Source organism: Bufo gargarizans, chromosome 2, assembly GCF_014858855.1.
Source record: "Bufo gargarizans isolate SCDJY-AF-19 chromosome 2, ASM1485885v1, whole genome shotgun sequence".
NCBI classification, from domain to species: domain Eukaryota; kingdom Metazoa; phylum Chordata; class Amphibia; order Anura; family Bufonidae; genus Bufo; species Bufo gargarizans.
In genome coordinates, this window is record NC_058081.1 from 284,332,806 (window position 1) to 284,359,309 (window position 26,504).

The window sequence follows — 26,504 nt, forward strand, 5'->3', positions numbered from 1 at the left end:
TTAAAAATTACAACTTAGGCTACTTTCACACTAGCGTTCGTCGGTCCGCTCGTGAGCTCCGTTTGAAGGAGCTCACGAGCGGACCCGAACGCAGCCGTCCAGCCCTGATGCAGTCTGAATGGAGCGGATCCGCTCAGACTGCATCAGTCTGGCGGCGTTCAGCCTCCGCTCCGCTCGCCTCCGCACGGACAGGCGGACAGCTGAACGCTGCTTGCAGCGTTCGGGTGTCCGCCTGGCCGTGCGGAGGCGTGCGGATCCGTGCGGATCCGCCCAGACTTACAATGTAAGTCAATGGGGACGGATCCGTTTGAAGATGCCACAATATGGCTCAATCTTCAGGCGGATCCGTCCCCCATTGACTTTACATTGAAAGTCTGGACGGATCCGTACGAGGCTATTTTCACACTTAGCTGTTATATGCTAAAAATAATGCAGACGGATCCGTTCTGAACGGAGCCTCCGTCTGCATTATTATGATCGGATCCGTTCAGAACGGATCCGATCGAACGCTAGTGTGAAAGTAGCCTTATACTGCAAAAAATAAGCCGTCATATATGAATGGAAAATGTAAAAAGATATGGCTATTGGAACATGGGAAGGAAATAACAAAAATGCAAAACCAAAAATGGGGCCGGTGCTTAAGGGGTTAAAAACGGAGACTAATGGAGTTATATTGGTTCATTTGCAACGCATTTAGTCACCAGTGCGGCTTCTGTTACCCAAGGTTATTCAGCCTTGGGAAATGATGAGTCAGTGGCTGATGAAGAGAATCACTTAGTACATTTTTAGCGTTATTTATCTGGTCAGATAAGATTTCATGGATATGTATTTTACTCAAGGCTATGGAGTAGATCCAATTTTCATACTAGTTATTAATGGGAATTGTTGGTGGTTTACCCAAATATATCCAACCAATAACATTAACCACATTGTATTTACTGTATGATTGTAGCTTCTCTATACACTCCTAGTGATGTGTTTATTACTAACATGTTGTTAATATCCCTTGCAGAGCCCACTCAACCACCTCCAGTAAAGACCGGTAAAATGGCAACCCTATCCATATATATGCTTAAACACATCACATTCTCACTATGTGCATCGTCCATGGATGATTATGTTGCATGAATGTTTCTTATTTTAAAGGAACACTCCAAGCAAAACTGATACTGTGTGCTGTGTCTAGTGCGGGGCCTGAGGGGGCGGAGCATGTCTAGGTTACAAAGACCGCCCAAGTGAGTGCGTATTCTCCTCATGCCCTGCACTAGTCAGAAGAGGGTTATCAGTTATGCCTGTAGTGTTCATTTACATGCACATTTAAAGGGGAAATATACTTGTGTAGTCCTACCGGCAAAGAAGGCATCCAGAGGTTTTAATCATAAAACTGTAAAAGCCTCTAGTGCTCTTGGTGGCCATTCCATTGTGAACAAGAGATTACAATGCTCACCAGAAATGCCCATAACATACCACCTTTCTCTTCTGCTGGACTATGTTACTTCTTATTAAAGCTAATAATTCCCCTTTTTATATAATAAGCTGGTTATTTTTGTGCATGGCCTCTACTGAAGTAATATTCCTTGTACAGTATGTGCTAGAGCTGGTGGAAGTGATTAGGTATTTTGGTTATAGTAGACGTGTTGTAGTACATGTGTTGTGTATGTGTTATGTAATAATGTGTTTGATCTCATCAGAGGGTTTCAAGTGCTTATACACTCTTTTGAGCAATAGATTTAGGCTCTGACATGAATTTGCATCCCATGTATGTGAATGGGGATCCTGCAATTCTCAACCCGTGTGAAAGGCTCTTAGGCCATAACTTCTACAAAAGAGTCCTAGTCCTAGGATGTTTTATCTTACAGGGGGTTGCGCCATGATATCTACTTATCCCCTACCCACAGGATAGTGGATAAACATTTGATTGGTTTAGTTCTCATCACTGAGACCCCCACTGATGATGAGAGAATGAATGGAGTGACAGCATGGATGCGGGACCTGCCACTCCATTCATATAGGTGCAAGGGCCCCTGGACTAGTGATCATTGGGGGACCCAGCAGTTGGACGCCCAATGACCGGATGCTTATTTCATGCCTGTTGTGTAGAGTAGGAATAAGTTGATATCATGGCTTCAAAGCTTTAATTGTGAAGATAAGGTGAAAGACTTCTTGACTTTATGCCTGCTTGAATGTCTGTTACAGGTGGTTGCATTTTATTTTCTACAGTTTATCTTACTTTATGGCCAATCTATGCCTAACCCACGGCATTGTACATGCTTGATTCGCACTGCTGTCATTTGTAACTGTATTTGTAGCTGCATGTGAATACATTAATGTCTTGCTCACGAATTAACAGATTTGCTCCAAAGATCTGGTTGCTTGACTATCTCTCAGTAGAAGACTTGAATTCTCTTTACAAAACAGAACATTTGACTTTCAGATCGTCCAGACCCACCCTTGGACTTAGAACTGACCGATCGCCGTGATAGAAGTGTTGCACTCTCTTGGGTAGCAGGAGATGATAATAACAGCCCTATTACAGGTAATAAAGCATACACAAATTATTACGTATTCTCACTGAGTAAATTTTATCTTGTTCCAATATTCTTTTATATTAAGGCCCTATTTTTTTTAAGCATTTGATAGTTTAAGAAATGATAGTTTTTAAACTGAATATTGGCTGAAAAGCAGTGAATTACTCTAATACAATCCAATCAATAGCTATCGTCTAGTTACATAACTATATTTAAACTATACAAGATAAATGAATCGACCTTACAGGTGCCATGTTCCATAAATGCTAGATTATTGTATTCACAGATGATGGTTATCCAAATAAACCTACAATCAGACAATTCCCAAATAAAATATGAGGCAATAACTTACAGTATGGTCTAGTCATGGGCTACTTTTGCTCGGTTTTTCTTTTTTTTAAATCTAGAACAATATTTGTTATATTTTAGAATAAAAACAGCCGACTATTGCAGTTGCTGTTGCTGGACTTCAAGGCTTCAAATTAAACAGGATTAAGTAATTTAGAGGTTTTTGACTTCCTTTGGATTAAAATGGTAGAAGTATACGTTGAACTTGATGGACCTGTATCTTTTTTAACTTTAAGCTGTAACATCTCTTTTGTTTTCAGAAATTATCATTGAGTATGAAGATGCAATGCATCAACCTGGAGTATGGCACGTCCATTCTAAAGTCAGCGGAACGGAGACCACAGCAACCTTAAACCTCTCTCCATTTGTAAACTACTCCTTCCGAGTTATAGCTGTCAATGAAATTGGTCAAAGTGACCACAGTGAATCCTCAGAACGTTATATGACTAAAGCAGCAGGTTTGTAAGCTGGAATTAAACATATCTGAATAGCATATAAAGTACAGCGTAATTAACAGAATATATTTTAATTCTCAGAGCCTGATACTAATCCATCAGGTGTAAAAGGCTTAGGTACAGAGCCGGACAACTTGGTGATCACTTGGAAAGTAAGTGGGGCCTTCATTTATATACAATTGTCTTTAACAACTTCTATTTGGAGCTCTTAAGTACAAACCGGATTCCAAAAAAGTTGGGACACTAAACAAATTGTGAATAAAAACTGAATGCAATGATGTGGAGATGGCAAATGTCAATATTTTATTTGTAATAGAAAGTAGATGACAGATCAAACGTTTAATCCGAGTAAATGTATCATTTTAAAGGAAAAATACGTTGATTCAAATTTTCACGGTGTCAACAAATCCCCAAAAAGTTGGGACAAGTAGCAATAAGAGGCTGGAAAAAGTAAATTTGAGCATAACGAAGAGCTGAAAGACCAATTAACACTAATTAGGTCAATTGGCAACATGATTGGGTATAAAAAGAGCTTCTCAGAGTGGCAGTGTCTCTCAGAAGCCAAGATGGGTAGAGGATCACCAATTCCCACAATGTTGCGCAGAAAGATAGTGGAGCAATATCAGAAAGGTGTTACCCAGCTAAAAATTGCAAAGACTTTGCATCTATCATCATCAACTGTGCATAACATCATCCGAAGATTCAGAGAATCTGGAACAATCTCTGTGCGTAAGGGTCAAGGCTGTAAAACCATACTGGATGCCCGTGATCTCCGGGCCCTTAAACGACACTGCACCACAAACAGGAATGCTACTGTAAAGGAAATCACAGAATGGGCTCAGGAATACTTCCAGAAACCATTGTCAGTGAACACAATCCACCGTGCCATCCGCCGTTGCCCGCTGAAACTCTACAGTGCAAAGAAGAAGCCATTTCTAAGCAAGATCCACAAGCTCAGGTGTTTTCACTGGGCCAGGGATCATTTAAAATGGAGTGTGGCAAAATGGAAGACTGTTCTGTGGTCAGACGAGTCACGATTCGAAGTTCTTTTTGGAAATCTGGGACGCCATGTCATCCGGACCAAAGAGGACAAGGACAACCCAAATTGTTATCAACGCTCAGTTCAGAAGCCTGCATCTCTGATGGTATGGGGTTGCATGAGTGCGTGTGGTATGGGCAGCTTGCATGTCTGGAAAGGCACCATCAATGCAGAAAAATATATTCAGGTTCTAGAACAACATATGCTCCCATCCAGACGTCATCTCTTTCAGGGAAGACCCTGCATTTTTCAACAAGATAATGCCAGACCACATTCTGCATCAATCACAACATCATGGCTGCGTAGGAGAAGGATCCGGGTACTGAAATGGCCAGTCTGCAGTTCAGATCTTTCACCTATAGAGAACATTTGGCGCATCATAAAGAGGAAGGTGCAACAAAGAAGGCCCAAGACGATTGAACAGTTAGAGGCCTGTATTAGACAAGAATGGGAGAGCATTCCTATTTCTAAACTTGAGAAACTGGTGGTGAAAATGGCCTTGTACCAACTTTTTGGGGATTTGTTGACACCATGAAATTCTGATTCAACATATTTTTCTGTAAAAATTGTACATTTTCTCAGTTTAAACTTTTGTTCGTGATTTATGTTCTATTCTGAATAAAATATTAGAAGTTGGCACCTCCACATCATTGCATTCAGTTTTTATTCACGATTTGTATAGTGTCCCAACTTTTTTGGAATCCGGTTTGTATGTTTGGAGAAATATCTAAGTACGATATAATCCTATTTGGTTAAGTAAACTTGTAAAACAAAGTGTGTACTGTACATTATCAGATTTGACATCTTGCTTTTCATTCTTACTCATATAGCCTATGAAAGGCTTTGATTCCAATGGACCTGGTCTTCAGTACAAAGTTAGCTGGAGGCAGAAAGATTTTGATGAAGACTGGACATCTGTCACTGTGGCAAATGTTTCCAAGTATATAGTGTCTGGCACTCCAACCTTTGTACCGTATGAAATCAAAGTTCAAGCTTTAAATGACCTTGGATATGCTCCAGAACCCGCTGTTGTGATAGGACATTCAGGAGAGGATCGTAAGTATCTTAAAAATTTGAGGGCCTATAAGGCTATTATTATACAGTAGATTAAGATTCTCTTACTATATACTGACTTCCTTTTTTATCTTCATTAGTTCCAATGGTTGCACCCGGTAATGTTGAGGTGGATGTCATTAATACTACTTTGGCAAAAGTTCGGTGGGATCCTGTCCCTTTGACATCTGTTCGAGGTCATCTTCAGGGATACAGGGTAGGAATTTCATCTCGTGTGATTCTGCAAAGATAGTTTATTTTTACTATTGTGTAGGGACAGGAATGTTAAACATTTTTGTATTATACTTTATTATGAAAAGGTGTCTACATTTTACTAGAAAACAGCATGTAAAGAGTCTTCTTACCAATGCTCTTGAGTGTTGCTAAGGAGAGTCCATTTTCAACATTTTACTAAGCTGAGGCTATGTCACTACCCCAGCCCCTGGCTCTGTGTGTGCCCTAACTATCTGTGCCTTACTTCCTGCCTGTCGGACTTGCTGCCAGTGCTGACTGCTGGCAGCTCAGCCCTTTAGCTCTACTGCTTGATCTTTTCTGTTAGTTACAGAGCTCAGGGAAGAGAAATGAGAATGGAACTGCCAGCGCTTAATGGTGACCGTAAGTGTGATATGTTCCCATATACCTACTAAGCGCTTCCCTGCGCTCTGTAACTAACTGAAAAGAGAGAGGAGAACCAGACTGCCAACGCTTAGCTCTGGTAGTAGGATTACCAGGAACACAGTACACTACTGTCAGTGCTAAGCGCTGGCAGTATTGTCCTCTCTCTTTTCTGTTAGTTACTGAGTGCAGGGAAGAGAGAAGAACGAGACTGGCAGCACTTAGCACTGACAATAGGTATACAAGAACTTAGAACACTAACTTGCAGGTCCATTTATTTGTCTCCCTGTACTTAATTACTAAAAGTGCAGGGAAGAGAGAAATGTACAGAGCTGCCTGCGTTCAGTGCTGGTATCATGTCAGATAAGCTGGGACACTGGTAGATAGGTCACATATAGGGAGCCAGGGGTTGGGGCAGTAAGATAAGAGGCAGGCTGAGAAGCCTGCCTTTGTATGTTTTGCATAATCGTCTTCAGTGCTCAATAGAACACAGACTCAGAATGTTGCTAAGGGGACACTTTACACCTCTCTGTCTATTAATAATATACACCTTTCCTAATAAAGTATAGTACAAAAATGCTTAACATCCCTGTCCCTAAAAATCTTAAAAATAAACTGTAATGAAAGTTACAATTTAGACTCCAGTTAATCTTTACATGGATTGGATTGTCAAAATGTATATATTATTTGATTTAAATGAGAATAAAATGACCTTAAAGGGGTTTTGTCACATCAGCAAGTGGCATTTATCATGTAGAGAAAGTTAATACAAGGCACTTAGTATTGTATTGTTATTCTCCATATTGCTTCCTTTGCTGGCTGGATTCATTTTTCCACCACATTATACACTGCTTGTTTCAATGGTTACGACCACCCTGCAGTCCATCAGTGGTGGTCGTGCTAGTGCTTTTTTTATAGTATGCAAGCACGGCCACCACTGATGGATCGATCGTTACCATGAAAACAAGCAGTGTAAAATGTGATGGAAAAATAAATGCAGCCAGCAAAGGAGGCAAAATGGACAAGCACAATACATTATAAAGTGCCTTCTATTAACTTTTTTTACATGATAAATGGCACTTGCTGGTGTTACAAAACCCCTTTAAGAATCATTCCTGGCAAAAAGCAATCTTCCCTTGACTCATGGAGATTCCTCCATCCCTGCTGACCTATTTCCTTCAGGAGATCTTCCAGCCCTTCCCTTGCATGAATCCTATCCCAGTACTTCTTCCAGCAGCAGACAAAACAGAGTGGTGCATATCAGAATGGCATGTGACATTCTTATTACAGCGTGCACAAGAGGGGCAAAGTCTGAGAACATTACCAATTTTAGAATGTAACCAGAAATTTGTGTTTTGGTCCATGATGTTTCTTAAAAGAAACACTTATATCAAAACGTATACACTGTGTCTGCGGGCTTGAGAGGTTCCTGCAGGACACAGAGTCAGGAAACGCAGAAGATAGAATGCTTATGTTGTCAACCGCCCACTCATACTTTCCACTAGTCGGAATACAGTGTATCAGTTTTACCCAGTGTGTTCTTGTAAGGGTGTAGATCCTCTAGGAAGACAAACGGCACAAAAAATTGGTTTTTGGCTAAAATAAAATAAATATACCATAAAATATGTAACGCTCACCTTTGTAATTAGATATTATTTCCAAGTGTCTTTTATTTTGCCTCTTTTTCCTTTACACCTAACAGGGTTTTCCACGTTATATAAAATCTCTGGCAGTCCCTGTAAAAAGGTCAAAAATAGCAACAAAAAAAAAGTTATGCTTACCCGTTTCCTCCCTGCTTCTTCCAGCGCTGAGCTCTGGTCTTCCTCAGCGCTGATGTCTGTGTGCCAGATCACCGTGCAGCCAATCACTGGCCTCAGCAGTTTACAGGATAGCACTGCTGAGGCCAGTGATTGTCTGCAGTGGTGGCCTATGTGCATGAAATGTCAATGCTGCAGCCAGGAAAACAGCAGCAGGGGGGACCAGAACAGCGCCAGAAGAAGCAGGCAGGAAAGAGGTAAGTATACTTTATTTTCCTATTTTAGACCATTTTACAGGGACTGCTCAAGTTTTTATTTAATTCAGACAACCCCTATTAGGTTCATTAATTGGTCCTGGTAAGATTTACCATACATTCTATTTACTGTAATATAATCCTAAACTTTACAACATTGTGTATCTTCTCCTCTACCTGGTTATTATAGGTGTACTACTGGAAAGCACAGAACCAAACCAATCGAAACCGAAGGCACATAGAAAAATGGATGCTGCCGTTTGCTGGAAACAGAACACATGGGATGCTTCCTGGTTTGCAGCCCAATGCCAACTACTTTCTCAATGTGAGAGTGGTCAATGGCAAGGGTGAAGGTCCTTCCAGCAAAGATAAATACTTCGAAACCCCAGAAGGAGGTAAGACCATTTTCAAATATGCAGACATAGACAGTCATTTTTGTTCAATGGTGGAGATACATTAAGCTTTTTCTGGTAGAAATGTTGAAAATTTTGGCACACAACCTGGTTTGTGACAAAATTTGCAACTTTTCTCCCCTTCCTGGCAACCTCACCACAGACTGCAAGTGGGACCTCCTCGGCCTGTACATTTGACTGTATGTGCACCAGAAACTTGGTGTACATTTCACCTGAAATCTACTCCATGTCCTAGTTGGAGTAGATTTAATTTCTGGCGCATGGGTGTCTCAAAACATGCTACAATTATTAAGGGGTGTGCACCTCTTAATAATTGTGACACATCTCAGGCCGGCACAGTACAAATTAAGACCGGTGCGCACAACGCCGGTGTTAATAAATCTCCCCCAGTGTCTATGAAAATGTTAAGCCGAATATTGAAAAAGACAAAACATTTAATGGACAACATTTCCTAGCAAATACGTAGTAAAGTATTTGTAATATAGTAGAGTCAGTAAAGGATATAGAGTCAGCTAGGGAGCAGATGTGCACATCCTGAAGCCCCCTCATGCCGTCAGCAGGAATACTTACACAGTATCAGATGGAAGAGCGTTTCTCTCTGAAATCACAGCGGCTGCTTTCTCCAGTCAAATAATTATTTATTACTGCTCTGATTTCTAGCACAGAAATTGGCACAGTTTGGTGAATTTGGACATGAATAAAAGGGGTTCTTTACTTTATGGCTAATGCTAAGAAAAGTGGGTTGTAGATGAATATGTACAGCTAACTAATATACCCTATCTTGAATTTTTGCACCATTTTCAAAATTGGTTAAGTCAAAGCCTCTTTTGCTGCACCTTCCCTCCCTACCACATGGTTCTGTTCATAAGATGGCTGCAGACACTGTGCCTGTGCTAGATTCTTAATGTCCAAGACTGCACAGGAAGCTGATTGGCGTGTCACACACCTCTCCATCTGCAGCCATCGTATGGACAGAATCACCTTGGGGATGGGAGCAAAAGCTAAACATATTGAACAAGGAGTTGTGGCTTAACTAATACAGGTAACAATCTACACTTTTAAGAAAAGAATGTTAGTAAGTATAACACACATTTCTTACCCTTTTAACAACTAGACCAGTGATTATAGGAGGTATCGTGCCCCCTGGCATTATGGAACAGGGTGTGTTACTACCGAAGACCAACAGACTAAGACACAAAATGATTGAACATTGCGTAGAGATGGAATCGCTCTGTTAATGGGCCAGGAGACATTTTTATTTTACATATAAGAGCACTAAAACAACTAGACACCTGAAACTCGTACAGAACTCATTAGACTTAGGCTAGGAAGTTTGGCATGTCATGGTGGGGAAAAGGTGCAAAATGAGTCACCTCATCATTCCCTGCCTTTATTTCCAGGGATACTCACAATAGCAGCACAGTATATGATCGTAGCTTTGTGGGTACTTTCATGTAATGCCTTTTAGGCTACTTTCACACTAGCGGCACGGATTCCCGTCGGGTGAACAGCCTGTCGGATCTGTCCTACCGCTAGTGACCATGTGCCCCCGGACTGCTGTTCCATCCCCATTGACTATAATGGGGGAGGGGGGAGATCCGGCAGAGGCACGGCAACGCACGGCGAGAGGCTGCCGAAATAAAACTACGACATTTATTCCGGCAGCCTCTCGCCGTGCGCTGCCGTGCCTCCACCGGAACTCCGCACCGACCCCATTATAGTCAATAGGGACGGAACGGCAGTCCGGGTGCACATGGTCACTAACGGCAGGACAGATCCGATAGGCTGTTCACCCGACGGAACAGCCTGCCGGAGGTCCGTGCCGCTAGTGTGAAAGTAGCCTTATTAGGGGGTACTTGGCTCCATTATGTTAAAACGCTTACTTTCAAATCTACTGTACAAAACAAGTGCTGTAGGCAATGATTTCTATTTTAGAAGAAGTCATGGGAATATTCAGCATTTCCCTATTAAAAGGCACAATAACTACTATTTACAATAACAGTGATAAGAGTTATGTCTTTATTGATCTTAATCATTCCTAAAAAAAAAAAGATAAAACGGAATCTGACATCAAATTATATGTTGTCAGTTTTGTGTTATATTACTTTAATAGCGAGCATCTCATTTTCAGATATTCAGCGGCTGATGTATTCCATTTACATGTGCATTACTTCTACATCGAGATTCATATCATGGTTAAAAGGGTTTTCTGGTTTGTGTCCACATCCTTTACAATAAAGGTTTATGAAAGTAGTTGTAATTTTGTAACCTATTTCTTTTACACCGTACCTTTATTGCGACCTATCTTCCAGAACATGACCACGTCCATGCAGTTCTGTCCTATTTCCTGTGATGTCCATGGGTGCGTCAAATCGGCAGTGATAGGGGAGTGTAATTAGCTGGGTGGGAGGTACTGTAAACTAGCTGAATGTCGTTAGACCCATGGTAGAGAAAGAAGAGCATTATGGATTAGGTTGGATGCAGCCGGATGTGGTACATACAAGATATAAACCACAGTGATTAGTTTACATGGTGACAGTGGGTCAGGAGAGTCCAAACTGAAAAAAGCATGGGCATATCTTTTACAAACCATAGTAATCCCGGAAAACCCCTTTAATTGGCAAATACGAAAATGGCGTTTTAATCATTTTGTCTCAATAGTTCCCAGTGTGGCGTTTTTAAATATTTTGCACCGGACACCTGATTCATTGACTCTGACGTGGAGCCCACCTGCACATCCGAATGGGGTCCTGACTCAATATACTTTGAAGTACCAGTCAAGTAAGTCTTGTACTTTGTTAATGACATAGGTCATGATGGGTATGATCTGTTTAGTGAGGATAGGAATGCTGGATTGTTAAATGACATCTCCTGGAGTTACCATGTGGGATTCCACACCAGAACTCATGTAGGCTGGGAGATGTCCTCTTTCTCTTCACTCAACTACGGATGACACTTTGTCTTTTCCTTCTAGTAAATGCCACTCATGAATTAAGCCCACCAGTTGAAATTACAATCCCTGCAAATGAAACAAGTTACATTCTTATGAATTTAGTTCAAAATACAAGATACAAGTTCTACTTCTTTGCGCACACTGCTGTGGGACCTGGAAGTCAAAGTACTCAGGAGGCAATAACAGCAATGGATGAAGGTAAGATGGGTATGTACCTGTATAGACCTACTCTCTGGCCTTAATATGCTTATTATTTTACTATGAAACTGCAGGTTTTGTGGACATTAATTACTGCTTAATTGCTATACAGAAGGCTTGTATTAGATTTCTTCCAGCAGATCCATCTTATTTTGTCAGAATTTTAGGTATATGGAGACTTGAACGACAATAGTTCAGTACTAATGTATTCTGAAGGTGGGTAGCTACGAGTCATTAAAGGGGTTGTCTCAACAACTGTCCATGTGTTCTATAAGGCTACTTTCACACTTGCGGCAGAGTGATCCGGAAAGCAGTTCCAATCCGGCAAAACGTATGCCAACTGAAGGCATTTGTAAGACTGATCAGGATCCTGATCAGTCTTAAAAATGCCTGATCAGTCAGAAAAATGCATTGAAATGCCGGATCCGTCTTGCCGGGGTCATCCGGCAAAACGGATCCAGCAATTTTATTTCACCTTTCTTTTGGTCTGCACATGCACAGACCGGAAGGACGGATCCGGCACTAATACATTCCTATGGAAAAAAATGCCGGATCCGGCGTTCAGGCATGTCTTCAGTTTTTCTCGCCGGAGATAAAACCGTAGCATGCTGCGGTTTTATCTTTTGCCTGATCTGTCAAAAAGACTGAACTGAAGACATCCTGATGTATCCTGAATGGATTACTCTCAATTCAGAATGCATGGGGATAATCCTTATCAGTTCTTTTCCGGCATTGAGCCCTTTTGACGGAACTCAGTGCCAGAAAAGAAAAAACGCTAGTGTGAAAGTACCCTAAGGCATATGGTGAATCAGAGCAGGGAAATCTGACAGGCCATGCAGGGAAATGTATGACTGGCCGCTGTTTCTCTACCAAGGATACCCTCTGGAATCGGTTGCCTCTAATGACACCTCTTTAAATGGCTCTGGCAAATGGTGATGGAGTGGCAGTGGGGTGAAATATAAAACCTCATAATAGTTGATTTTTATTACAAGAACTGTTTTGTTCTTGTAAAAATGCTTAAGATGTTTTTTTCCTGATGTATATTTTCCCAGTAGAGTTTGTTGTGTACAGCATGTCCTAAATATAATGTATTTGGTGTCCTTCTGTTTCCATTTAAAGCTGGTTTCCCCCCACCTGCTGTGGGTGCAGGCAAAGGTAAAATGTAATATTGCATGCTTTTCTAAGTTTGTGAAAGCCTTCCATCAAAATGCTAAGAGGATCATTCTTGCATTAAAAGAAGCCACTTTTACAGATGCTAATGCAGTTTAGTGTGTTGTCCTTGGCTGTTTGAAGCATAGCATCTGAAGATGCAGTTACATGTTCATGACAAGTAGCCCAGGGACTGAGGAGCATTGGTGACTCCTTCCATTATAACATGTTGGCTGTAAAGCCTATATCACACAGGCTGATTGAGCAAGCGGTTGTCGGGAGGCAATCGCCTGCTAACCAGTGGAGGAGACTGCTGCTATTACATGCAGCGATCTCCTCAACAGTATAGGGAGGTGCGGTCGATATGTCATCGCTTGTCCCAATACTGCATAGTGGTTTGCCGGTGGCAGATCATAATTAGACAGCACGATCTGCCGCCAGCAAACAATAATTTTTAAGAAGGTTTTTAAGAAGGCTTAAAAATCACAATTGCCCGATGAAATAGCTTGTTCATCGGGCAATCGGCGGCAGTGTTACGCTGGAAGATGATCGCTACAAGCGAAAAATCAGCAGCTGTTATACAGCTTTAAAGGGAACCTGTCACCTAAACCGCCAGCATTACCTTAAAGTAGCCAGCAGTATGTTCCTAAAGATCCTTCTCTTCCTCCGTCAATATAAGCTTGTAGTAATACGCCAGCTATGGTTCAGGGCATGTATAGTAAAGTACCCAGTAGTGTACTATACATGGTTCAGGGCATTTATAGTAAAGTACCCAGTAGTGTACTATACATGGTTCAGGGCATGTATAGTAAAGTACCCAGTAGTGTACTATACATGGTTCAGGGCATTTATAGTGAAGTATCCAGTAGTGTATTATACATGGTTCAGGGCATTTATAGTAAAGTACCCAGTAGTGTACTATACATGGTTCAGGGCATGTATAGTAAAGTATCCAGTAGTGTACTATACATGGTTCAGGGCATGTATAGTAAAGTATCCAGTAGTGTACTATACATGGTTCAGGGCATGTATAGTAAAGTATCCAGTAGTGTACTATACATGGTTCAGGGCATTTATAGTAAAGTACCCAGTAGTGTACTATACATGGTTCAGGGCATTTATAGTAAAGTACCCAGTAGTGTACTATACATGGTTCAGGGCATTTATAGTAAAGTACCCAGTAGTGTACTATACATGACATACAAAACATTTGCCAAATTAAATATCTGTAGTGAAAAAGGCTGCAGTATTCATGTGTGGAACTGTTCAGACATGCACCACCAGATGGCAGCACACACTCAAGAGAAACTGCTGACTGAAGCATTAAATGTTAAAAATTGAAATCTTCATAGCTTTTGTGTGCAGACTAAGGTAATATCGTCTTGGCAGAATAGTCTGCAGCACGGGTGCCAAGTCACCTGTGGTTAATTAGGTATATGATGAAAACAGCGTCTGGTGGGCAGAGGGGCTGCAGTTTGGAAGCACCTACACCTGGGAATTACTATAATTAGTGGTTAATGTTTACCACAATATTAGGATTCCATGAGTAAGATAATTCACTAATTAAACTAGATGTAATTCAAAGAGCATAATTTCCCTTTGCAGACGTTCAAGGATCTATGTGTTAAGCCCTACTGCCATTGTTGGGTGAAGGCAGAAATTATCGAGCTATTGTGTAAGCCCTTTGTGAATAAGAAAATCCCATTTATCAAGCTTGTTGTATTTCCTAGAATAAGAAAACTGAGCCTACAGTACCCGTCGTAGGGATGATTGTGGCCTTATACCTGTGCTGTGATCTACACTGTCTATCTCCATATGCATGTCATTTATGCAAAGTGAATCTGGTTTGGAAAGCTTATGGTAACATGAAGGAGAATGTTAACCCTTTTCATCTTTTTTCCAATGGTGTGCATGATTCACTTGTGTTAGATTTTTGACAATTTAAGTTCAACTGCTTAGAAACTGAGGGTCGTGTGTGTTCAGATACAAATTATGGACACGCTGCAATAGAAAATACCAATGTATTTAGTGTGTAGATGCTGTAAAGCTTTTTTGCACGAAAACTAAACATACAGAGATAGTTGTCAAGCAGTAAGACCGCCCACATGGCTCCTAAGCATAGAAACAGCAGGGGATTAAAAGTATAAATTTCAAGTTGTAATGAATCTTTTCCCATAAAACTACCGTATTTTTCGCTTTATAAGACGCACTCCCCCCCCCCCTTCCCCCCAAGTGCGTTTTATAAAGCGAATACTAGTGAACACTTCGATAGTATGAATTAGGTGCCGGGAGTTGGGAGCAAAGCGCAGCAAGCGCTTGTAGTACTGACCCTCCCCGGTCTTTCTTGCTGGGGCCGACGCTGCACTGTCCTGACCGCATACAGCGTCGGGACGTAGTGCGTGCACTATGACCTGACGCTGCACGCAGCGCAGTGTGACAGAGCAGCTCAGGCTGGGAAGACAGGGGAGCGCGACTTCTGCCGGAGGTGGAGAGGAGCCGCGGCGCAGGACAGGTAAGAGATGTTTTTTATTTTACTCTGATCTGAGGTCTCATGGTGGTCTCACTATGTGGGCTGATATAAGGTCTAATGGAGGTCTCACTATGTGGGCTGATATAAGGTCTGACGGGGGTCTGACAATGTGGGCTGATCTAAGTTCTGATGGGGGTCTCACTATGTGGTCTGATATAAGGTCTGATGGGGGTCTCACTATGTGGGCTGATATAAGGTCTGATGGGGGTATGACATTGTGGGCTGATGGGAGGTCTGATGGGGTTCTGACATGAATGGCTGTGATGTCCTGATATGGGGGCCTGATCTGATGTCCTGATATTTATGGAGATCTGATCTGAGGATCTGATATGAGGTCTGATGAAAAATATTTTTTTCTTATTTTCCTCCTCTTAAACCTGAGGTGCGTCTTATAAAGCGGAAAAATACGGTATATGTAATTCTACATAGCTTCTTCTCTACTACATGCTGCGTATTGCAGATTGCACAGCGTTTTCATGGTGACAGGTTCTCTAGACACTAGAAGAAGTTTACTAAAGACCAATTTATGCACATGTATACAGCTCTTATTTAAGGGGTTGTCCAGGACTAACAAAGAGTCAGATGTTTCACCAGAAACACCACATCTGTCCATGGCCTTTGTCTCTTACTGTAAGGGAATGGGGCTGAAGTGCAATACCATGGATAGATGTGGCACTGTTCCTGGAGAAACATCAGCCCCTTTTTCTAGTCATAGGCAACCCCTTTAAACTCTTAGGTTAATCAGGCAAGAGGAGAACATATGTTATTTCGCAGAGGGAGAATATCTTGCCGAAAATTTTGTCATAGTAAATTAACAAGATGCCAAGCAACTTCCAGATTTTTGTTTTAGGCTGTGTGCCATTTTAACCTTCTGCTACAGTACATCACTCACCTCTGAAGTTAGAGAGCAGTCTTGGTATTCTGTATTACAGGCAGGATGCAAACATGTGCCAGTAAAGAGTCATTAACAAATAATGTGGACTGTACTACTCCTTGTAGATACACAGGTGTATAAAGCTTTGTGTATAGCTTTATTCATTTCATCACCACCATCAGTCCGTAATAAACAAAAAAGTTAATGACAGAAGACATAGGCCAGGCATGTCCAAACTGCGGCCCTCCAGCTGTTGCAAAACTACAACTCCCAGCATGCCCTAATAGCTGTAAGCTATCCAGCCATGCTGGGAGTTGTAGTTTTGGAACAGCTGGAGGGCCGCAGTTTGGACATGCCTGACATAGGCAGTTTCTACCAAAAGAGAAAGCTATGGTGGTTCAGGGACACTCTAAAAAGTCTAGGTGTTGTTGAGAGTCCAAATTTTGCTTTTGTAGGGCAACATGATGCAACAGATTGTCCAGAATAGAAAAAACTGCAGCCAAAGACAAAGTGAAGGAAACTTTAAAAGAATAAAGTACTGAAGTTTCAACATGTGGTGAGCAATGCTGCTTTTTTCTGTTCTGGACAATATGTTTGTGTACTGTTTTCGCTGAGCGCCACTGGATCTCACTAGTCTAATGCTGCGCATTGTGCTGTGACACGACACCGCACAGCGAGCAGCCGAGGACCAAGAATAGGTGAGCTCAGAGACCAGAGAATGCTGCATCCACCTATTTCTGGTCCTCCTGTACTAATGAGTGCCTCCATAATGGAAGTGCCTATTAGTATTCACCTCATAAGACGCACTGACATTTTCCACTCACTTTCCCCACACTAGTGCGTCTTATAGGGGTGAAAAATATGGTATATTTTCACCCAGTAAATGTATGCTTTTTTCATCAACCTGGACAGCAGTGATGATCAGTTTGCAGTGTTCGCCAGCGAACACATGCGGGCTTCCATCTTTAGTAGGGTTAGACTTACCCATCCGGCGATGCACAGGTAAGCCCTTACCTGTGACTGTGCTGTGAGCCGGTCTGAAATCAAATGTGGTCACCGGGAGCAGGCAGTTTCGAAAACAGCCCGATGAAGGCCCTCCGGCAGCTGTTCTCTGAACTGTCTGCTCCCGGTGACCACATTTGATTTCAGACCGGCTCGCAGCACAGGTAAGGGCTTACCTGTGCATCGCCGGACGGGTGAGTCTAACCTTACTAAAGATGGCAGCCCGCATGTGTTTGCTGGTGAACACTGCGAACTGGCCATCACTACTGGACAGTTCTGGAAAAAAACTGGCATATGCTCTGTTATGTCTGTGATTCTCTTTATGAGCCTAGCAAATGAGACAAGGGTATGGTACTGTCACATGACCTATTACAGAGCTTATAGTCGGCATCACTAGAAAGGCTTCCATTGTTGTGAATGAGGTTCAGTAGTTTTAAGAAAATTGATCATGTACTAATCGCTCCTTCTGCCCAGGCCTCTCTCTGGGTGCAGCAATCTGATTTGCCAGTCTATTGGATTCCTTTAATGCTCATGTTAATGTTAAACTGTGTTCAGGAGGCAAACATTTTAATGGACTTGGACCATGTGTGAGGCACAGACAATACCATGTTCTTGACTAGTGTCTTATCGTAGTTTTATTCCGGCCGCCTCTCGGCATGTTTGCCGTGCTGCCGCAGGAACTCTGCCCCGCCCCCATTATAGTCAATAGGGCCGGAGCTGATGTCCGGCGGCACGCGTGCACTAGCGGCAGCATCGATCCGGCAGGCCGTTCACCCTCCGGAACAGCCTGCCGGAGAAGTCTGCAGCTATTGTGAAACTAGCCTTACTTGTCTGGTGTGCTGTGATGTATTACAGCACTACAATTTGACATGGTGATTGTGTACTCTTTGTTGTTTTTATGTTTGTTGGTTCTCAGCCTCTGTCACTGCTTAGTTAATTTGCTTGCTTAACACCACGACTAATTAAAAATATAATCCTTTCTTTACAACTCATGCAAATGAGCTAGCAATAATAGTGATCTTTATGTATGCTTATGGGACTTCTGTAGATTTAGAAAGCACACTCAATGGTATTCACTACTTACCCAATAGTAAGCAGGGTAAGTGTCATGTGGTGGATAAATCTCTGCCTTATATATATGAGAATATACACCGAACAGCCATACCATTAATACCACCTACCAAATGTACTGTGGACTAGGTGGCGTACAACAAGCTACAATGCACTGTGTGTTGTTAGTAATTTTTTTAGCAATTTTGCTATAATCGCCCTTTTGTGGCATTGGAACAGACAGGCTAGGTTTTGCTTCCCACGTAGCCTTGGATACCCATGGATCTGTCACTGATGCAGTTGTCCTTCTTTGACCCACTTTTGGTAAGTTCTAACCATCGCATACTGGTGACACCTCACATAGTCTGCTGTTTTGTAGATGCTGTGACCCAGTTGTCTAGCCTTCACAATCTGGCCCTTGTCAAAGTCGACCAGATCCTCATGCGTGTCCATTTTTCTTGCTTCCAGATTTAAGTTCCTGGATGCAGTTTTGGAAGGAAAAATCAGGAGTGGATCATAAAAGGAGAGAATGTATGGAGGACAGATACGACTTCTCCTTTTTTCTGAATTCACTCCTGGCTTTGGCCTCCAGAAACCTGAATGTATCCCACCTTAACAGTTCCTCAGTGTTATTCTCCATACTTTAATATTATGGCTGATGGATACATAGATACATGAGGCAGTCTATACAAACACATTTATATAATTCTGCAATCCAGGTGTATTCACAGTAGTTTGCTATATGTTCCGCAGGTTTTTATTACATTTGTCTTTTTGTATTTTAATGTAATGAATGTGACTACAAATGCTATTACCAGAAAGAAAGGTGGCAACCATCTATTCCTATTAGAGAACTTATGTGAATAAGATGCACTGCATGACTAGGTGCCTTGATAGCAGTTGTTGTAGCTCACTTCACAGCTTTCTAACACTTTGCTTCACTGAAATAAGCATGAATTGCATGGATATGTATATTAACAGGTAAGCGTGTGATGTCGCTGAGATTAACAAGTCTCTCTGTTTCTCTCTTACTTTCCATGCTGGTGCTGGATGAACGGCAGATTCCTTTTTTGCCACTTCCACTGTTATGCACACTGTTCACCCAACGCACTTCAGGGGTATCGTCTTTCTTCTTCTTGTGTGATCGATGCTATTGTAAATTTACACTAGTTCTGCAGATAGTATGTATGAAAACGGATTACCAAAGAAAAGTTCAATCCACTAAGTGGAGTAGCATTCGTGGAAAATGCTTTCTAAGCAGTTGTTAAAATGTTGACCTATCATACACTATGAGGAATTGGTGGTGGGGGTTGTTTTACCTGCAATGGCCCATTAAAGATGGAGCAAGATGCAGTTTAACCCTTGTGGCTCTGTGGGTTGTGAGTAGGCTGCTTCTGCATGCAAGGCCATAATACATCCTGTAGCAGAGAGAACACGTCTCCTTCCTTTAGTGGACTAAGCTTTATATATTGCGGTTACACCTCAAGGACATAGATAGTGTTACTAACTACTAGCAATGTCTGTGCTGTATAAGACTATATGAAAACCACATTCAGTGACATGAATCTATAGAAGTGTTTTTATTTTTCTCAATTACCCTGAACTATAAAGGCCAGCACTTATTTCCCATGTTACTGGAAATTGATGTTGCCAGTTACTCCTTGAAAGAAATATACTGACGATGCCCATCTAGAATTAATCTGAATTAGCACCCACGCCCCCTGTCTCTTCCAAACACACGGTAAAATGTGCACTTCCTATCAGGGGTAGAAGAACTGGCAAAACGGCTGTATACCATGCATTGATTAAAAGGAACCCAAAATATAAGTACACGTGTTGTGGAGCAGTACACCAGTAGGCTTTAAATATAAGAAAAAAAGGGATTTCAGCTCACCCACCGTCTTCCTTTGCCGTGCACGGATCCCGGACCAGGAATCAATCAAAACAATAGAAAAAAATCCAGCAGAAGGCTCAGGATAAAATCCAATTTCTTTATTTCTTTATTATGAAGAATAGGCAAGTTCTACGCGTTTCAACTGTATGTGTTAATCATAACCACATGATTTAAGACATACAGTCGAAATGCGTAGACCTTGCCTGTCTGGTCAGCCTAAGGATTTTATAATGAAGTAATAAAGAAATCAGATTTTTTCCTGAGCCTGCTGCTGGATTTTTTCTACTGTTTTGATTGATTACCAGTAGGCTTTATAGCACCTACCACTACACAAAGAACTCTGGGGCGTTTAGGAGCAAAGGGATGAACTTAGTGATTTATTTATTTTTTTGAGTGTAAGTAGTTAATAGTGTATTCATTTGGCCTTAGGACCTTTAGGTACACCACTTGTAAAGAATTTTCAGCGTTATTTGCAACCTATTCTTTATTAAACTCTTTAACTTGTGTGGGAATCTGCAATGCAGTCTTCCTATGGGTCCATATTATGGGCCTTAAATCATTGAATAGAAGTGATGCCTGTTTAACATGCCCTTTGATGGAATATGGCACCATTTTTAATACAGGTTATTTAGTGTGTGGTTGTGTGCATGAGGCTTAACTGTAAGGCCCCATTCACATGACCATATTTTTGGTCCCCATCCAGTCCACATATTTTACCGATTGGAGCCATTCATTTCAATGGGGCCGCAAAGAATAGGAAAGCACACCCGCAAAAAGGATAGAACATGTCCTATTCGTGTTCATGTTGCGGACAAGAATAGGCATTATTGCAATGGGTCCGCAAAAACAAACAAAAGAACAGATGAGTGAATGCACCCTAATTATGATAGTTCTCTGGCTGTTAAGTCAACACACTAGGGATACAAACACATTTTTACTAATGTGAATACCCGCAGACACTAGTAAAATACCAGTGCATATATAAAAAGAGAACACATTTCTCATTAATCAGGAACACATTGCTGGTGTTTCGTAGGCTGAAACAGCATGAAATATGCATGCAGTATGTAATAGGCGGAAGTGTTAATTTTTGGAGATAAAGTGTTAACTTTATTTTTATCTATTGTATTAAGTATCAAAAAAAAAAACTTTAGGCTCGGGGTACTCAGTAGACTTATGGTTTATTTTTATTATTTTTTGCATTCCGTCTGGTCATTCTGTTATAAGCGGAACCTATAACGGAATGGCATAACGCTAGTGCGAGCCCACCCTATGCTAAATGCACGAGAATTTTGTCTCAATGTGCTCTAAAAGAGTGTCATACATGCTTTGTACCATAGACCAAGAGGGCATAACTTAGACGAAGAGACAGCATGGCATAAAATAGGCATAAAGTTATTGGCATGAAGTTAGACAAAAGTGTCTAAAGATGTACCAAATCTATCTTCCATCATAAATTAGAGTGGCAAATTTGGTGCTTTAAGTTCTAAGCTTTCTAGTATAGTAGAAATACCCATCCCCCCCAATGCCCGGTCCCCTTCACCAGTATCCCTCTGGATCGCTGCACGGCCGCCACTGCATCTCCCCGTCTCGCGGATCAAAACATCCGGTGAAGGAGGAAGCAGCGAATAGCAAGCCGCGACGGTGTCCATCCTCCCTAGCGTTACCCACTAGGGATTATGACCACCCTGCAATCCAGCAGCAGTTGTCGTGCTTGCAAGCTATAGGAAAAGGCACTGGCCTATGTGCACTCACACAGCTCCAGCTACCAGAGAGACCAGCACCTTTTCTTATGGATTGCAGGGTAGTCATAACCCATGGATACAAACAGTGTATAATGTGATGGAAAATTAATCAAACCAGCGAAGGAAACAATATGGACAATAACAATACATTAGTAAATGCCTTTTATTAATGTTCTCTACATTATAAATGCCACATAAAACCAGAAACCCTGTGTAATGATGCCACCTATGGTCTATTGGGTATCCCTAGTCTTGCAGTCACCTAATACTAATAAGCTTGCATATGTCCTGATGAAGCACAGTATCTTAGAGTCATAAACAACGTGCTCTAAGATGGACAGAGATCCGATATGGAGGTGGCCTAGATGACTTTATACAAATGATTAGCTCTTATCTCCAGAAATTGAGAAGTAGTGATGCATGCTTTCAATGTAAAATGTTGGGTAAAAGATTAATTTCTTTCTTCTTACATAGCTCAGCCAGTCACTCCCCTGATCAAGAATATCACTGCTGCGGAAACATCAGCTACTGTCCTGTGGAATTCTGAGAACATAGATACCAAGCTGTTTGTTAAATATGTAGAATTGAGTAAGAGTCTCTTTCAATAAAATATACTCCTACATTTGTGTAAGACCCCTTAAAGTCTAATGGAGTAGGATAATGCCACAGAACAAGTTTGGATGATGGCATGTCTTAATTGATGCATGAAATCAGGGACATCCCTGTACAGAATGTATGATCTTTAATGGAGATACATGTGTCTTATATTGTAATTTTAAAGAATTTAACCGAAAAGCTTAAACTCCATGATAATTGCGTTGAACCAAAATCCACTTCCCTTGAGCCTATGTATCTGAATCCTGTTCCGTGGGATCAATGACTTGAAGTTTAATTTCATAAAGTATAATCAAGCTTCCCTTGCATGCTACTGTAGTGCAATTGATCAGAACCTACAAGCAGTGAATATGGATAATAAATGAAGTTATTCCTATTGTCTGAAATTCTTCTAGACAAAGAAGACTGGAAGGAGGAAACTATAAATGGTACTCGGAGCTCCTTTGTATTAAAGGGTTTATCTCCTGGAACATCATATAAAGTTCGAGTTTATTCTGATGATCACACAGATTTGTATTCAGAAGAAACATTTCAGACAGGTCCAGGTGAGGCATTTGTGCAGCAACCCATGTGCCTCACACAAATATCTCAGGGATGCCTCTATGTATGTGGAGGAAAAACAATTGGTTTTAGAATACTGCCTCATGACGTTAAAGAAAGGTGTTCATACTGTATATTATGACAAGTGCAAACCTGTACAGTATGATCTAGGCACAGCGATGATATTCAAGTTTGAGATTCCTCCCATTTATATTTAAGAATACTATCCTCTATCAGCATGTTGATCTGTTGATCTCATACTTAGCATTTGCCATTTTTACAGATATTTCTGCTAATACACCTCAAATTACTGAAAAGCACATGGGGCACATACAGGCATTGGGTAAAAGTGTAGCCTTGCAGTTTGGAAGGTGAATTGCACTGGATATGTTTCCTGCTAAGTGTACAGTCGTGGCCAAAAGTTTTGAGAATGACACAAATATTAGTTTTCACAAAGTTTGCTGCTAAACTGCTTTTAGATCTTTGTTTCAGTTGTTTCTGTGATGTAGTGAAATATAATTACATGCACTTCATACGTTTCAAAGGCTTTTATCGACAATTACATGACATTTATGCAAAGAGTCAGTATTTGCAGTTTTCTTTTTCAGGACCTATGCAATTCGACTGGGCATGCTCTTAGTCAACTTCTGGGCCAATTCCTGACTGATAGCAACCCATTCTTTCATAATCACTTTGTCAGAATTAGTGGATTTTTGTTTATCCACCCGCCTCTTGAGGATTGACCACAAGTTCTCAATGGGATTAAGATCTGGGGAGTTTCTAGGCCATGGACCCAAAATGTCAACGTTTTGGTCCCTGAGTCACTTAGTTATCACTTTTGCCTTATGGCACGGTGCTCCATCGTGCTGGAAAATGCATTGTTCTTTACCAAACTGTTGTTGGATTGTTGGAAGAAGTTGCTGTTGGAGGGTGTTTTGGTACCATTCTTTATTCATGGCTGTGTTTTTGGGCAAAATTGTGAGTGAGCCCACTCCCTTCGATGAGAAGCAACCCCACACATGAATGGTCTCAGGATGCTTTACTGTTGGCATGACACAGGACTGATGGTTGCGCTCACCTTTTCTTCTCCGGACAAGCCTTTTTCCTGATGCCCCAAACAATCGGAAAGAGGCTTCATCGGAGAATATGACTTTGCCCCAGTCCTCAGCAGTCCATTCACCATATTTTCTGCAGAAGATCAATCTGTCCCTGATGTTTTTTTTGAGAGAAGTGGCTTCTTTGCTGTCCTTCTTGACACCAGGCCATCTTTCAAAAGTCTTCGCCTCACTGTGCGTGCAGATGCACTCACAACTGCCTGCTGCCATTCCTGAGCAAGTTCTGCACTGGTGGCACTCCGATCCTGCAGCTGAATCCTCTTTAGGAGACGATCCTGGCGCTTGCTGGACTTTCTTGGACGCCTTGAAGCCTTCTTAACAAGAATTGAACCTCTTTCCTTGAAGTTCTTGATGATCCTATAAATTGTTGATTGAGGTGCAATCTTAGTAGCCACAATATCCTTGCCTGTGAAGCCATTTTTATGCAACGCAATGCTGGCTGCACGCGTTTCTTTGCAGGTCACCATGGTTAACAATGGAAGAACAATGATTTCAAGCATCATCCTCCATTTTAACCCAATCAGCCTGACATAATGATCTCCAGCCTTCTGCTCGTCAACATTCTCACCTGAGTTAACAAGACGATTACTGAAATGATCTCAGCAGGTCCTTTAATAAAGTTTTTTGGGGGATTAAGTTCATTTTCGTAGCAAAGAAGGACTATGCAATTCATCTGATCACTCTTCATAACATTCTGGAGTATATGCAATTATATGCTATTATAAAAACTTAAAGTGGTATTCGCATCTTGCTTTTTCAATCTTACCAGCAGTAGATGTCCTGGTAACTTCCTGGTTTGGCTCAGGCAGTTGAGTGAAGGCCGGCCACGCCTCCTCATGACTCACCCTGAGAGCTCAGTCCTTGCACGCTCGTTCATGTGGATGAGTCATCAGTCTGGCAGCCTGCAGAGTATGTAAAGCCCATCCCCCTGCTGGGAAATCACTCAGAAACCGAGGACGCCGTGTGCTCCGGCACCCAGAAGGAGTCGGCCCGGGACTAATAGGGGAGCATATCAATCACTAAACTCTGCCACTGTGGTCTTCCAGGTCCCTCCTTCCTCCTCTAGCATCTGCAGGACAGCAGCGTGGCAGGCAGACCGTTTCTCTCCCCGGCACTATCTCCAGCATGCAGGGTCAGACACGGCTGTTGTGATCTCTTTGGGTGTGCGCGTTCTTGAGCGGCCGGCTGGGGAGAAGGTAGGACATTGTGCGCAGGCGCCGCCCATACAAGCCCCGCAAGTATGTGGCCGTATCCATGGGATACCAGCATAAACACAGGGGAGTGAAAGGAGCATTTTTATGCCGAATGGTATGTTTTTTTTAATTACATGTATAATAAGAAATGTTCAGTGGGGGGCAATGATTTAATGTAACCCTATTTAATGAAGAGGGAATACCCCTTTAAGCTGCAACTTTTCCAATTTCCAATATTTATGTAATTCTCAAAACTTTTGGCCACAACTGTACCCTTGTATCAATAATTCACCTACAAACACATCACTACAAATTACACAGAGTACCCCTCTACATAGGGGGAACCAAAGTGCAACTTACAATCTTTCCTTATAAAATCAAGGTAAAGAAAGTGTTCCCGCTACTGTATACCTAAGAAATAATAGTAGGGGGTATGAGCATTCTGTATGTCTCCATATAGTGAATCTGTGAGAATACTCCCATAATAAGTTGGACTTGATGAACCTGTGTCTCTTTCTATCTTACCAACTATGTAACTATATAATAAGGCATCCATGATCCTGCTGTATATGTGCCACCTTATAAAATTTGGAGGCACACCAAAGGTACGGTGGGGGACCTTAACAGTTCATGGCTTCATTTTCTAAGGGGTTGGCCACTTTCCATCTACTTTCAATGCGTTTGTAAGAGGAGTATTTGGCACATACTAATATAGTCTTTGTTTATATTCTGTGTTATTTTCTATATTTTATAGAGTATTTTCCATTGTTGGCCAAGTCTTTTATGCTGTCCATAAAATGGCTGCTGATGAAGGTGTCCAGGAAAATCACATAGTCTCCACCATTCTCTACATTGCAGGGGCATTTGAGTTGAGAAGGCTGAATGATGTGATGTGTATTTTTGCCTGGTCATGTGACCCTCCATAAGTGGCCATCTTATGGACAGGTCTTCTGTGTGGACAGCACAGAAGATTTGCCCAGCAAGGGGATATGATTATAGAAATGAAGCAAATGGCTCAGAAAATAAACAAAGGCTATATACTAATGTCTCATTTAGTCATCTTACATACATATTGGTCAAAAGTAGCCAGAAGATGTCCAACCCCTTTAACAATATACAAGTGCACTAAATTGTCTAAAGTTATAATTTGTCAGCACAATTGTATGAAATGAGGTGTATGAAGT

General features: G+C 41.6%; 1 protein-coding gene across 13 annotated transcripts in view; it reads left to right on the forward strand.

Annotated features, from left to right (window-relative positions):
* NRCAM (neuronal cell adhesion molecule) overlaps positions 1–26,504 on the forward strand; it is a 212,208-nt gene that overhangs the window by 172,461 nt on the left and 13,243 nt on the right. For 2 of the 13 annotated variants that reach the window (XM_044280341.1, XM_044280343.1), the window contains 11 exons: positions 1,013–1,042; positions 2,435–2,536; positions 3,137–3,334; positions 3,413–3,483; positions 5,201–5,426; positions 5,525–5,640; positions 8,240–8,444; positions 11,124–11,243; positions 11,437–11,622; positions 22,332–22,445; positions 22,868–23,017. In XM_044280341.1, coding sequence (XP_044136276.1) covers positions 1,013–1,042; positions 2,435–2,536; positions 3,137–3,334; positions 3,413–3,483; positions 5,201–5,426; positions 5,525–5,640; positions 8,240–8,444; positions 11,124–11,243; positions 11,437–11,622; positions 22,332–22,445; positions 22,868–23,017 — 1,518 coding nt within the window. The remainder of the gene's footprint in view (positions 1–1,012; positions 1,043–2,434; positions 2,537–3,136; positions 3,335–3,412; positions 3,484–5,200; positions 5,427–5,524; positions 5,641–8,239; positions 8,445–11,123; positions 11,244–11,436; positions 11,623–22,331; positions 22,446–22,867; positions 23,018–26,504) is intronic. The other 11 variants (XM_044280344.1, XM_044280353.1, XM_044280349.1 and 8 more) reach the window with 8 other exon arrangements.